The following is a 13,265-nucleotide window of genomic DNA, read 5'->3' as shown; positions in this document are numbered from 1 at the left end:
CAACAGAGTAATTAGCTTAGGTGGATGATTTCCCAAAAGGCACTATAATGCATTTCTTCATGCTGAGTTTTATTCTGTGACTTTGGCAGCAGTCATTTGATTTTGCGTTTCATTGCACAGCCTGTACGGGGCAAGAGGGGCAACTGTCGAGCCTGATCTCTCTTTAGTCCGATATCAGCTTTTAAAAGCCAGTGTTGCATTGGCAATTGTGTGGTTTAAACTGTAGTACTACTTGCTACATTGTTGCATTTAGTTTGTTATAGTTTTTTTCAACTAAAACCTAAGCACCGTACCACTCTGTACAGGAAGGGTAAGAACTGTATAAACTATTTGCTACATTTGTAACAAGATTTTAATTAAACTATGAGCACTGTAGTGCTCTGTGCAGGCAGGATATAAACTGTAGCAACTGTTTGCAGGGCAGGGCACAGAAACAGGACTTGAATGGCTGGGCAGAGGGGGTGGGGTGTCATGCATCTGGCCACCTGGTTGATGTGCCAGTAGAAGGTACGTCTGTTTTTTTTTGCTCTTTAATGGAAAGGTGTAGATCTAACTGTAATAAAATGATCATTTTGATTGGCTTATTATGGTGAAGTGCTTTTTTTGTTCTTCATTTGAAGAGCTGAGTGGGTGGGCTGCTGGTTCATACTACCAGCCCAGAGCAGTGGTTGAACCAGCTATCCCTTGCATGTAAAGAATAACTTGGTGAAAGGGCAATTTATTAGATTAGCCTGCATGGTTACAAAAGATAAAGATTTTTTGGCTCAATGTCATTTAATTTTGGATATGTTTTCATCTCGAGATTATCCGTTAGAACTCTTGGATAATTTTTTTAACGAAATAAGCATTAAAAGGGAAAAGGTTTGATAGTACCAATTTTGAATTATGGTAATAAAATTATTTCGGTAAATAGTCACCACGAACAAGAAAAATCAACAGGTAATAAAGATTATATTTGTTCTTTTGTTACCAGGTTTAGTGTAGACCATCAATTTTTATCTTACGTCTTAAATAAGAACTGGCATATCTTCCAGGGTTTCGATGGAATTATGGAAAAATTAGGTTCCAAACCGAGTATTGTCTTTAGAAAATGGTATACATTCAAACAACTGTTAGAAAAGAAAGGACAATGTATCAAGAAAGAAAAGGCCATAGGAATGAAAAAATGTGGATTTTGTTCTCAATGTTCACTAATTAAACTAGTAAATAAGATCAAAATAAATAATAGTTACATCAAAATAGGAGGAAAATTTACTTGTGACACTGTGGGTGTTGTTTATGCAGCTTTGTGTGAGTCTTGTTCTGGTTTCTATATTGGCAAGACCAAGAGAAAACTTAAAGAACGTATGTACGAGCACGCTAGAGACATCAAAAATAAAAACAAAAACATTGCACTATACAGGCATATTGAGAATAACTCTTCACATTGCTTCAAATTTGTTGTCATTGAAAAAGTCCCACAGGACCCTAGAGGAGGACCTTGGGAAGACTTGTTAGATTTTAAAGAGCTATGTTGGCAGATTAGGTTAAATGCCTTATGTGCACCAGGGTTAAATGATGGTATGTCTTTAGTCAGTTTTTTCAAACTGCGCTCATACAGGGTGTAGTTACTTTTATCACTTTAGTAATGTAAGGTACAGTGAATGTTGGTTTCTGCTTTCTTTGCTGTTATTTAATATGCAGTAGTTTTAAGACATAACATTTCTTGTTTTATGTCTTTAAGATAATTCACTTTGTGTGTTTTAAATGTATCAGTTGGGCTTTTATTGGATTATCTTATCACATGAATGAGAGTATTTAAGATTTATGTGATCATTGATTTTAGTATTCTGAAGAAGTCTTTGTTATATTCTGACGAAAGCGTTAAAAATAAAGTTGTATTTTTGCGCACTTTGATTTTACATTTTTTGAGTGCTTATAGCAAGTTTGGTGATTCGTGGCTGCTATCAGTATTATTTCAAGACATTGTTGCATTTAGTTTGTTATAGTTTTTTTCAACTAAAACCTAAGCACCGTACCACTCTGTGCTGGAAGGTTATGAACTGTATAAAATATTTGCTACATTTGTAGCATGTTTTTTAATTAAAATATGAGCACTGTAGTGCTCTGTGCTAGCAGGATATAAACTGTAGCAGCTGTTGGCAGGACAGGGCACAGAAATGGGACCTGAATGGCTGGGCAGAGGGGGCGGGGTGTCATGCATCTGGCCACCTGGTTGATGTGCCAGTAGAAGGTACATCTGTTTTTTTTTTTGCTCTTTAATGGAAAGGTGTAGATCTAACTGTAATAAAATGATAATTTTGATTGGCTTATTATAGTAAGTGCTTTTTTTTTTGCTCTTCATTTGAAGAGCTGAGTGGGTGGGCTGCTGGTTCATACTACCAGCCCAGAGCAGTGGCTGAACCAGCTATCCTTCTGTTTGTGTTAGACCTTCTTGCAGGATGCTGGTCTAATGGGGAGAATCTATGCTAGCTCCCAATTTATAATCACTTGTGAACTTGATGAGCCAGAGGCCTTTGGCATTAGCCTTGAATTCTGAGAAGTTGATGTCAAATGTGAGTGGGTCCAAGATGGAGCCCAGTGGAACTCCACTGGTGAATGTTCTCCAGATTGAGATGGTCTCACCAAACATGACTTCTTGGGTCCTATCTGTGAGCTAGCCAGCAATACAGCAAGTTACATAAGGATTTTTGCCTGGTTCTGACAGTTTGCCAATAATACTTGAGTTGGGTATTACATCAAATGCTTTGGTTAGATCAACGTAGGTGGTATGCACTGTTTTCCTGTCATCCATAACCTTGGTGACCATCTCAAAGAAGTCTACCAGGTTGAGTAGACAAGACCTTCCCTTATCAAAGCCAAACTGGGATGGGTCCAGTGGGTCTAGGTTGCCAGTCTTTGTTGGTCATTTCCATGATAATTTATTCTATGGCTTTGTATATTAGACTTGTCAGACTAATGGGTCTGCAACTCCTGGGCTCGGTTGTTGGTCCACCATTATGAAGAGATGGCTGTTAGGGCCCTCCATTCATCTGGCATGCAACCTGTTTTGTGGCTGTAGTTGGAGTGCCTCAAGTGGTCCTGTTATGTCATGTTTTATGCTGTTTTGGAGGTAACCTGGAATATTGTTGGTGCCCACTGAAGCAGTGCTTTTGGACCTAGCAGGCACCACCAGGGTCTGCCTCTTGTTGCTAGATGGGGAGATATGCTAGAAGGAATTTCACAGGGGGTAGTGGGAGTGAATTTAAAGCTAAAATTATCAGTCAGCAGATTCGCTAAGCCACCCTGGTCAGTGAAGGTTGTGCCATTTATGACCAGTTCTGCACACTGCTGAGTGTAATGCTTAAGGTTTCTGCATAGTTGAAGAAGGATTTGAGATTGTCATTAGCTTGGGAGGTTACCCGACCTTGTAACTAGCCTTGTTGGACTTTTCTAGACCTCTTTGTTTCTTGTTTAGGTCAATCAGAGACCCCTTGTCTCCATGATTGTTGACCTTTTTGATTTTTGCCATTACTTTTGTCTTTAGTTATGTACCCTGTTAAGGTAAGGTTTGTTTCTGGTGTTACATCTGGGCTTAGTTCTGGTATTGCATGTTTGTATAGGGTTTCTGTGAATAATTCTGCTTAGGTAGTTGTGTTCTTGGGGTTTGTCAAAATTCCCAGCTCCCCCAAACTATCACTTAATAGGACAGAATAGTTCTTAACTGGTACAGGTTTAGTTGGTTTTCCTGGGTTGATTTTTGTTTCAGAGTAAACAGCTTTGTGGTCTGACCTCACGAAAGAGGCTGTGACACAGGGGAAGGTACAATGCTCTCCCATGTTGATCAGTACAAGGTCCAGTATATTTGATCCCATGGCTGGAATGTGCACTATCTTTTCCTAGTTGTTCGTGATGATAAAGTCCAGGAAAAGTGCCAGTGAGTTAGAGGCAGTGTACATGTCTCAGTCTATAGAGAGGTAGTTAGTCTCCCATGAATAGGGTATTTGGTTTGAAGGTGAGTACCTCAAGTTGGTCTAGTAAGAGTTGTGAGCTTCATGGGTCATAGATGATAACCTGTGGCTGACCAGGGCAGGTTAAGGACCCTTATCTATGCAGACTTGGATGTAGATGAACTCCAGGGCATCCTTCTGGTTAACCAAGCTGGAGTTGCATTTGCTGCTAATGCAGATTGAGACACCATGAGATAGATAAAATAAACAAAAGGAATAAGTGAATACATAAATAAAATAAAACTAGACTACGCTCTCCCTTGATTGCCTTCAGTACTGTGACAACAAACTGCACCAGCGGTGCAGTAGGTGTGATATATTGTGATACTCAGCAAACTAAGGATGGTCATTGTCAAAAGGTTTACTGTTTTTCCGTTTGCACATTTCCTAGTGTTATGAAACTTTCCTAGTACTCCATGTCATCCACCCCCCTTCCCATGTCATGCTCTGTTTCCTGATATTCACTGTGTCACCCATTTTCATTATTATATTATTAGCACTTTCTTGGCCCGGTGTGTGCAATACAAGTACTTTGATTCTTTCCTAATACTCTGCATCTCCCATTCTCTTTACCATGTTTTCATTACCAGTGCACCGAGTCCTTCCTACCACTAGATGTCACCAATTCTGCTTACATGTTAATAAAGTTCCTGTCACTCGCCAGTGCCCTATCTTAACGAATACTCCATATTATCCATTGTCCTTACCACTGCTCTGCATTTCCTAATACTCTGCATCACCCATTCCCCTTACCGTATTTTACATTACTGGTGCTCTGAGTCCTTTCTGTTATTACTATATCACTCAGCCCCCTTACCATGTTAGTAATACTTCCTGTAACTTACCGGTGCTATAAACACTCCCTAGTACTCAGTGTGTCACCTGTTCTCATTACAATATTAGTAATGGATAACTAAGTAGAAACACTTAACTCTATTACATATTTCATCGTCTGGCTCCTGTTCTTTTGCTAATCATTTGTTTGATTGCCATTCCAGATAAGTACCCCTGTGGGAAGCTCCAGAATGAAGGAGAGGTCATTCGAGTAGTTGGAGGAGAGATGAGGAAAAAAGGCGACAGTCCTTGGCAGGTAAAGTAAAATCTCAGAAGCACTCTTTTTAAACTGTAATACACCTAGGTAAACTGAAATACTGGATAGTAACAACCAGCAAAATATATTTATCTAAATAGTGGTTTGACAGTTGCTAAAGTAAACTTAGGAGCCTCTATATAAAGATGAGGGAGAGCTGTCTATAGTTCTGAGTGGTCTTGTCTACAGCCGCTTAGTAGAAAGCATTTCAGACAAGCCAGGAATTTGACCACACTGATTTATACATAACTGTAGTCAAATAGTGTATTCATTTATTTAGTTATTTCTCATTGTGTGTTTGGGTATATACATTTTTACTTATTTCTTTAAAGATCTTTCAGAGATGGATAATTTTCAAAGGTGTAATTAAAACCCTCAGATTGCTTTATGCTAAGGACAAAATATGACACTTCCAGAACCCCAATAGATCTGTCACCCTTTGATACTTCAACAGTACAAACTTCTGATTGTATTTTGCAGAAATGTCACATCTATAAAAAATAATTCCAGCCCTACCAACTGAATGCTCATACTCATGAGTGCTTAGGGTGATTCATGACATGGGAGTAGGAAAGTAAGCTGACAGTAACTGAGATTAATAGAATTAAGGGAATAACAGGCAAAACCACATTAATTCAATAACAATAAAGATAATTTATTAAGAGAATAAAAAGGATAAATTAGCCTGTAGTTATGCATAGTTTCATAGATAATTACTAGCATGAGGTTCAGGAGACTATTAATGAGCCCAGCCCATATTTCCAGTTGCCCGAGTCCAGCCAATATTCCCAGTTGCCCCAAGTCACTGTCTGGTTAAGTGACTTGCTTGGCAAATGTAAGCTGAGGGACACAAACCTTGTACCACATGAAGCAGGTCATTAACGGCTCATAGCCTTACTTTTCTGTACCAATTGCACATTTCCCATGCAATGTGTATTTGACATGGAGAATTTCCTTGTATTCCTTACTTGCTTAGTAAACCATGTGGGTGGTGACTGCTGCTTGACATTAATGGATGGATGGATTTCCCTGAGGGTTTAAGTCAGGATGGATTTCTTGGTGATACTGATTTACATGCTAGGAAGATAAGTTGCAGGTAAGTTGTGACTGCTGTAGTAGAAAGAAGTTAAGTTGGTTTGATAATGAAGCAAAGTCATGGATAAGATGTAGCAAGCTTAGATGTAAGTTCTATATGGAAGGACCAAGATGGGAAAAAAGCCCTACCAGCACAAACGAGATGTTAGATGAATCATAAGGGAAAGAGCAGAGGAATCTAAGGTGCTAAGAGACGTGGAGAATTATTTGATGGTGAGAAGTTGATGTAAAACTGATGACGATGATTTATGTGTTTCAAGGGGAATGGGAACCAAATATATTTTAATTGCTAGAAAGTGATGAACTATTTTGCTTGCACCGACAGTAAAATGGCAGATGCATTTTTACATTGCTTGTAGTTTCTGTGTATTTTTCTAGAGGTTGAGACAATGATGGAAAAGAAAGCATTTGATTAAGGGCAGAAGCACTTTCCCCAGTAGATGGTCTGCCCTGCTGCCCTGTGTTTAGTAGACTGGAGATGGTATGGTAAGGTGTAAGTACTCTACTGATAAAACTTTATTACTCAGGTTGTAGATGTGAAAGAAGAAAGACACTTATGGTGTCTAACCCCACTCCAAGACATTTATGGATGTAACTATTTTTATAGGGCTTAAAACAAAAGAGTTCAAAAGTGAAGAAAATATAGCATTCAACTTCTTGCTCTTATAGGTTTCATGGGAATTGTAAGGCCACTTTGTCCGAAGACCATGCCTTATTTTCCTCTTTTCTCGAAGATGGAATGGCAAGTAAATCCTTGAGTAAACATAAGCACACCCATCCCGTCACATAGGTTTAGTATGAAGTAAGATATGGAATCACATTGTTTAACCTGCAGAGGAAGTTTATTCCAGATAAAGGGGGAGGAGCTAGATGAGGAATCCATCATGCTACCATGTTCTGTTTCTGCTGATGAAGGGTTAGATCTCTGGTTCTAGTGTTACCTGAGCTGTTCACCTATTTATGTATAGGAGGATCTCTGCTGGGATGGTAAGCAAGGTACAGTTTCCTCTTCGTGAGTCTATAAGACACAGAGTACAGGGACAGGGCTTCCAGTCCCTCTTGCTAACTAAACGTTTTAAAGCAAGAGACCTTTTTTCATTAAGAACCTCTGGATTTTTGTTTTTTATTTATTTTTTTTATCTGTCAAGTTAGATATGTATCAAATAGATCACTGTTCTCTGTAGTGGTTTTGATCACTGTTGAATAAAGGGGAGCAATAATAACCTCTTTAGAACTGGACAAATACCTTTGGCTATTAATTGTGGTAAGTAGAAAGACTTCCTGACTCCAGCTGTCATGTGATGATCAAAGGAGAGGAGACTGTTGACCCAAGTGCCCTGGACCTTATTACCTTTTTGTTTTGTAAGGGTGTGCTTTTTATACTATATAAATAATTTCTGTTTTCTGAAAGAAACACTGCTACATTTTTAGCATTCAGTTTAAATCCATTTTCTGTGAACCAGTTATTTAGTGGAGTAAGCTGTTATTGAAGAGCACAGCTATATGAGGGGGAGTTAAAAGTTACTTCCAATTTGCATTTATCTGCAGAATTGTTTAACCAGTGATGTTCATCGTGCATACAGCTGCAGTCATAACAGATGGGTTCTCCTGCCGTCAGGCGGGTCCTCGGTCGGCCAAATTCCAAAGTCTAGGTCCGGCGTCGGTTGTCGTCGCTTTCTTTCCTGACGTCAGTGCGACAGGGGTATATAAGACACAGCTGACGCCATTTTCTTCAGTCTTTTTTGCCGCGCGGTGCCCGAAGCAGAAGCAGTTCGCAAGTGCCGGTCGGCCAGCTCCTGAAATTACGAAAATTTGGAAACCGAAGTCTTCTTTAAAGCTAAGTACCCCATTGGGGAAACTTTTCTTGCCTCAGACCGATGTCAGACAAAGTTAACAATTGTATTTCTTGTGGGAAGCAAATACCGCATAAGGATTTCCATTCCCTCTGTATACCTTGTTTAGGACCAGACCACGACATCTCGGGCTGTCGCTTTTGTGCTACTTTCAATAAACGCACTATTAAGTGTCGGGTGGAGTTCGCCCAGCACTTTTTTGGTAAAGCTTTTGATTATAAAATGTCGTCGGAGACTCCGACTACCGTTTTGTCCAAAAAACGCAAGGACAAAGACCGACACGCGAGGTCCGCGGTCTCCACCGACACCACGCCAAAACCGGCTACACGTGGTCCGGTTCTCAGCAAAGCGCCTACACAGCCCCTGACTACTGACGACACTTCTCTGTCGGTGTCTTCTGTAACCGAGACCGCAGGTGCCTTGGCCCATACCCTGACTACAGCTACCGAAACCACTGTGAGTGTTGAGCCTCTTAATGTGGACAGGTCCACTTCCACCCATGGTGTCTTCAGACCCTCATCTTCCTTTTCCATAAAGGCCATTACTAAGTCCAAATCAGCCATGCATCCCAAGAGGTCTGTTGCACAGGGCCCATCTCCAGGTCCCATGCCTAAAAAGCAGATGCTCAAAATGGCTGAGGATTTAATTTCTCTTATCAGGGGTTACCAACCCCCTCCGGACAAGAGACCCAGAGTGGAGGAAGATTCTCCCTCTTCTGACCAGGGCTCCATTATTTCAGAACATTCTGATGAAGAGGAACACTCGTACTCCCCTTTTGAAGATTCTGATGCAGAGCAGTCCATTCCTTCTGTATCTCCCCCAGAGGATTTTTCTTTTGGGGAAACCTTGCATACCTTGAGGGAACACTTCCATTGGGAAGGCCAAGATTTTTCAGATTCCAAGAAAAGACTTAGGGAATTTCTTTTGCTACCTCAGCACAGACCTCTGGCGATACCTCCTGTCTTGGACATACTTGATGATGTTTACTCGGAGGCTTGCCTTAATCCGGATTCCCTGCCTCCTGCCCCAGTCAAGCCTGATAGGTACTACAGAGTTCCTAACTCACACCAATTTCTTTACAAAAGCCATAATGCTGACCCTGAAACCATTTCGAAAGGTGCACAAGGGGCAGAGGACAATCTCAAGGATCATATAGAGGCAGACAATGGCAAACTCCAGCACCAAGAGGTGGCGAAGACAGTGCACAACAATACAGGAAACAAACCCAATGACTTTCCCCTTTGCATGCCAAGCAAGTCTCAGCTGGCAGCACCCTTTGGAGGAAAGCTGGCATTATTTTCAAAAAATTGGCATATTATCACAACAGACAAATGGATCCTGGACATTATAAACAGAGGCTACAGATTTCATTTTCACACTCTTCCAAAAATGAGAGGCATGCCGATCCTGCCACACAATCAAAGGGCAGAGGCTCAAATACAAATTTCAAAGCTCATGGACATGAAAGCTATTCAACAGGTACCTACTCACGAACAAGGTCAAGGTTTTTATTCCAGACTATTCCTGGTACCAAGGAAGGGAACCGAAAGGAGACCCATTTTGGACTTATCCATCCTAAACACATTTCTACTCGTACCAAAAGATGCTCACCTTACAGCAGCTTCTTCCCATGCTGGGCAAGGAGTCTTGGCTGGTAACATTGGACCTCAAGGAGGCATACCTGCATGTCCCAATCAGACAAAGCTGCAGAAGATACCTCAGATTTCTTGCAGGTTCAATCCACTATCAATTCTCTGCATTGCCCTTTGGCTTATTTACTGCGCCCAGAGTATTCACGAAATGCCTGGCATCAGTAATTGCCTACTGCAGACTTCAAGGGATACAAATTTACCCTTATTTGGACGATTGCCTGATCCAAGCGGACAGCAAACCCATACTTCTGGAACATCTGGCTAATGTAACACGGTTATTGAATTCTCTGGGATACACAGTCAACAAAGAGAAATCCAGGCTAACACCATCTCAGAAAATAATTTTCCTGGGTGCCAACTTGAACACAAACACCCAGATGGCCTATCTTACGCCAGAAAAACAGGGGCAACTAACTCAGTACTTCAAAATACTAGCAAATTGTACCAGGCTAACTGCAAGGAAAATCCTGCAGGCTCTGGGCTTCATGGCATCTTGCATTCTTCTAATCCCATGTGCAAAGTTGCATATGAGGAAACTTCAATGGTACTTAAAAAACCTATGGTCTCAACACAGCCACAGTTTGGAAACAATAATACCACTAATCCCATGTTTGCAAAAGGAATTTCTATGGTGGGCCCAAGCATGCCAAACAAACACAGGTCTACCATTCTGCAAGCCTCAAGCAAATCAAGTCATCACAACAGACGCCTCAGACTACGCCTGAGGGCACACATGACAGACAGGTGCATTCAGGGCAAATGGTCCCAAAAGGAAAAGCACCTTCACATCAATCAAAAGGAAATACTAGCAGTGATAAATGCAATTACAGCTTTCAAGGACCTCCTGCATCCAGGGCAATTATTGATAAGAACAGAAAACACCACAGTAATGTGGTACATAAACAAACAAGGAGGAACACATTCATACCCCCTGTGCAGGCTGGCCATGTCACTTTGGAACTTGGCTCTGGAATGGCAAATCGAACTTCAAGCACAGTACCTGCCAGGTTTGGAAAACACGCTGGCAGACAATCTAAGCAGAAATATGACAGACCCGCACGAATGGAAGTTGCATCCTCAAGTGTTTACAAAGATAATTCAAGCGTGGGGAAGGCCAGACATAGATGTCTTTGCCTCCCACAGGAATCATCAATTGACAAAATTCTGCTCAAGAACATTCCATCCAAAGGCCTGGAGAGTGGACGCCCTTTCTTTCAGTTGGGCAGCACGGACAGTTTACGCTTTCCCACCTTTGCCTCTTCTGCCCAAGGTGCTCTTGAAAGCAAGAGCAGAGAGACCGAAGATGATACTGATTGCTCCAGACTGGCAAAGACAACACTGGTACCCACTCCTGAGGAGCCTAACACATTCTCCTCCCTGGACCCTACCTCTAGTACCTCTTCTACTGACTCAGCACAGCTACAAAACTCTTCACAGTCAGCTGAAAACACTCAATCTGGCTGCATGGAAATTTCCTTAACACCACAACAGACCCTACTCTCCAAGGAGGTGCAGGATGTCATTTTGGAGGCCAGAAGGCCATCTACTAGAAAGGCTTACTCCGCAAAATGGAAACGGTTTTGCGCTTGGAATGAGAAAAAAGGCCAGGATCCTAGAAAACTGAATTTGCCTCAGATATTACAGTATCTAGCTGAGCTGTTGAACAGTGGACTTTCATTTTCCTCCATCAAAATCCATGCCTCAGCCATTTCTGCAGAATACAACACTGATCCACCCTTATTCTCTCACCCACTCTTAAGACAGTTCCTCAGAGGGGCTAAGAATATAAGACCTCCAAGGAAACAACCAATACCAGCCTGGGATCTTAATTACATTCTAGAAAAATTAACATTGCCTCCCTTTGAACCAGCTGCCTCAACAGATTTGCAATATTTGTCCTGGAAAACAGCTTTCCTTCTGGCCATTACCTCAGCTCGTAGGGTTTCGGAACTACAAGCCCTCATGGCTGTGCAGCCCTTTCTCATCTTCCATCAGGACAGGGTTTCCCTACGAACCAACCCGTGAGTAGCTTTAAATCAGGCCATACACTTACCTACCTTTTACCCCAATCCTCAAAACAAAGGGGAAAGGCTGCTACATTCCTTAGACATCCATAGACAGCTACATTACTATTTGGACAGAACAAAGCCTTTCAGGAAAATAGAACAACTCTTTGTGTCCTATGCTGTAGGAGCTCAAGGGAAGCCAGTTTCCAAACAGACAATTTCAAAATGGATAGGCCACTGCATACGGTTTTGTTACTCCTTTCATGGTAAATCTGTACCTGCGGGCATTAGATCCCACTCCACAAGGGCCATAGCTACCTCTGCAGCCTTCCTCAGAGGAGTCCCTACCAAATATATTTTGGAGGCAGCCACTTGGAGTTCTGTACATACCTTCACTAAACACTACCACCTACCTTTATACTCCAAAACTAGGGCAGGCTTTGCCACTGCTGTGTTGCAGGGCATTCTGGCTCCTCCCAGTTCCACCTAGTGCCTTCCACCCTGTGCATAGCTTTGGGATTCTACCCATCTGTTATGACTGCAGCTGTATGCACGATGAACATAGTACAGTTTTGTACCTACCATAAATGTAGATGTTCGAGTGCTAATACAGCTGCAGTCCAGGTTTCCCTCCCTCCTTCCCCTCTGGGTACAGACCTAGTGGCTAACTCCTCATCTTACAACTTTATTGGGTTATCCTTCTATGGTGTATTTGCTTGCAACTACTGGTTTTTGATTATATTGCAATGCATGATTATATATTTTATATATATATATATATATATATATATATATATATATATATATATATATTTTTTTTTTTTATATATATTGCCTTCCTTCTGGGGGCACCTGACATCTGGGGCAAGAAAGACTGAAGAAAATGGTGTTGGCTGTGTCTTATATACCCCTGTCGCACTGACGTCATGAAAGAAAGCGACAACAACCGACGCCAGACCTAGACTTTGGAATTCGGCCGACCGAGGACCCGCCTGACGGCAGGAGAACCCATCTGTTATGACTGCAGCTGTATTAGCACTCGAACATCTACATTTATGGTAGGTACAAAACTGTACTTTCCTGTTTATTATTTTTGAGATCAGTGAAATAGATTCCAGACACAAGAGGGGCCAAGTACAGACTCCAGTGAGACTCCAATGATTACATTAGCACTACATGAAGTAGGTCTTGCCATGTGAGTTATGTGGGTTCCATCTTTCAGCTAATTGGCTGTCCGTCTTAGCACATAAGATGTCTTGTCTGAATCTGACTCCCATGACAGGATGCTGATGCTCTGAGCATTGGTCAACTGGCTTGCGACAAACAGCAGGCCTTCCTGACAATGTAATCAGTGTACAGTGAAATGTTAGTTTTGTGTGCAAAGATGAGGAAGCAGATATAGATTACAAATAACAATTGTCTAAAGAGTGAGCCCTAGAGTACTGTAGGTCACACTGGGCAAATATCATTTAAATATTCATAAAACCATTTTAATGAGATGGAGTTGAGGCCATAGACTGAGCTCATTGAGAAGAAATGAGTGGTTACAAGGTCAAAGGCCTTTGTAAGGACAATGAAAA

At 41.5% G+C, this 13,265-nt stretch overlaps 1 protein-coding gene across 1 annotated transcript in view; it reads left to right on the top strand.

Moving 5' to 3' along the window:
• PROC (protein C, inactivator of coagulation factors Va and VIIIa) overlaps nt 1–13,265 on the top strand; it is a 216,663-nt gene that overhangs the window by 144,165 nt on the left and 59,233 nt on the right. The window contains exon 7 of the mRNA XM_044070580.1: nt 4,988–5,079. Coding sequence (XP_043926515.1) covers nt 4,988–5,079 — 92 coding nt within the window. The remainder of the gene's footprint in view (nt 1–4,987; nt 5,080–13,265) is intronic.

Source organism: Protopterus annectens, chromosome 4.part1 (assembly GCF_019279795.1).
Source record: "Protopterus annectens isolate FY-2018-M chromosome 4.part1, PAN1.0, whole genome shotgun sequence".
NCBI classification, from domain to species: Eukaryota; Metazoa; Chordata; order Ceratodontiformes; family Protopteridae; genus Protopterus; species Protopterus annectens.
Note: the sequence above shows the minus strand (reverse complement) of the source record. Positions and strands in the feature narration are given on the sequence as shown.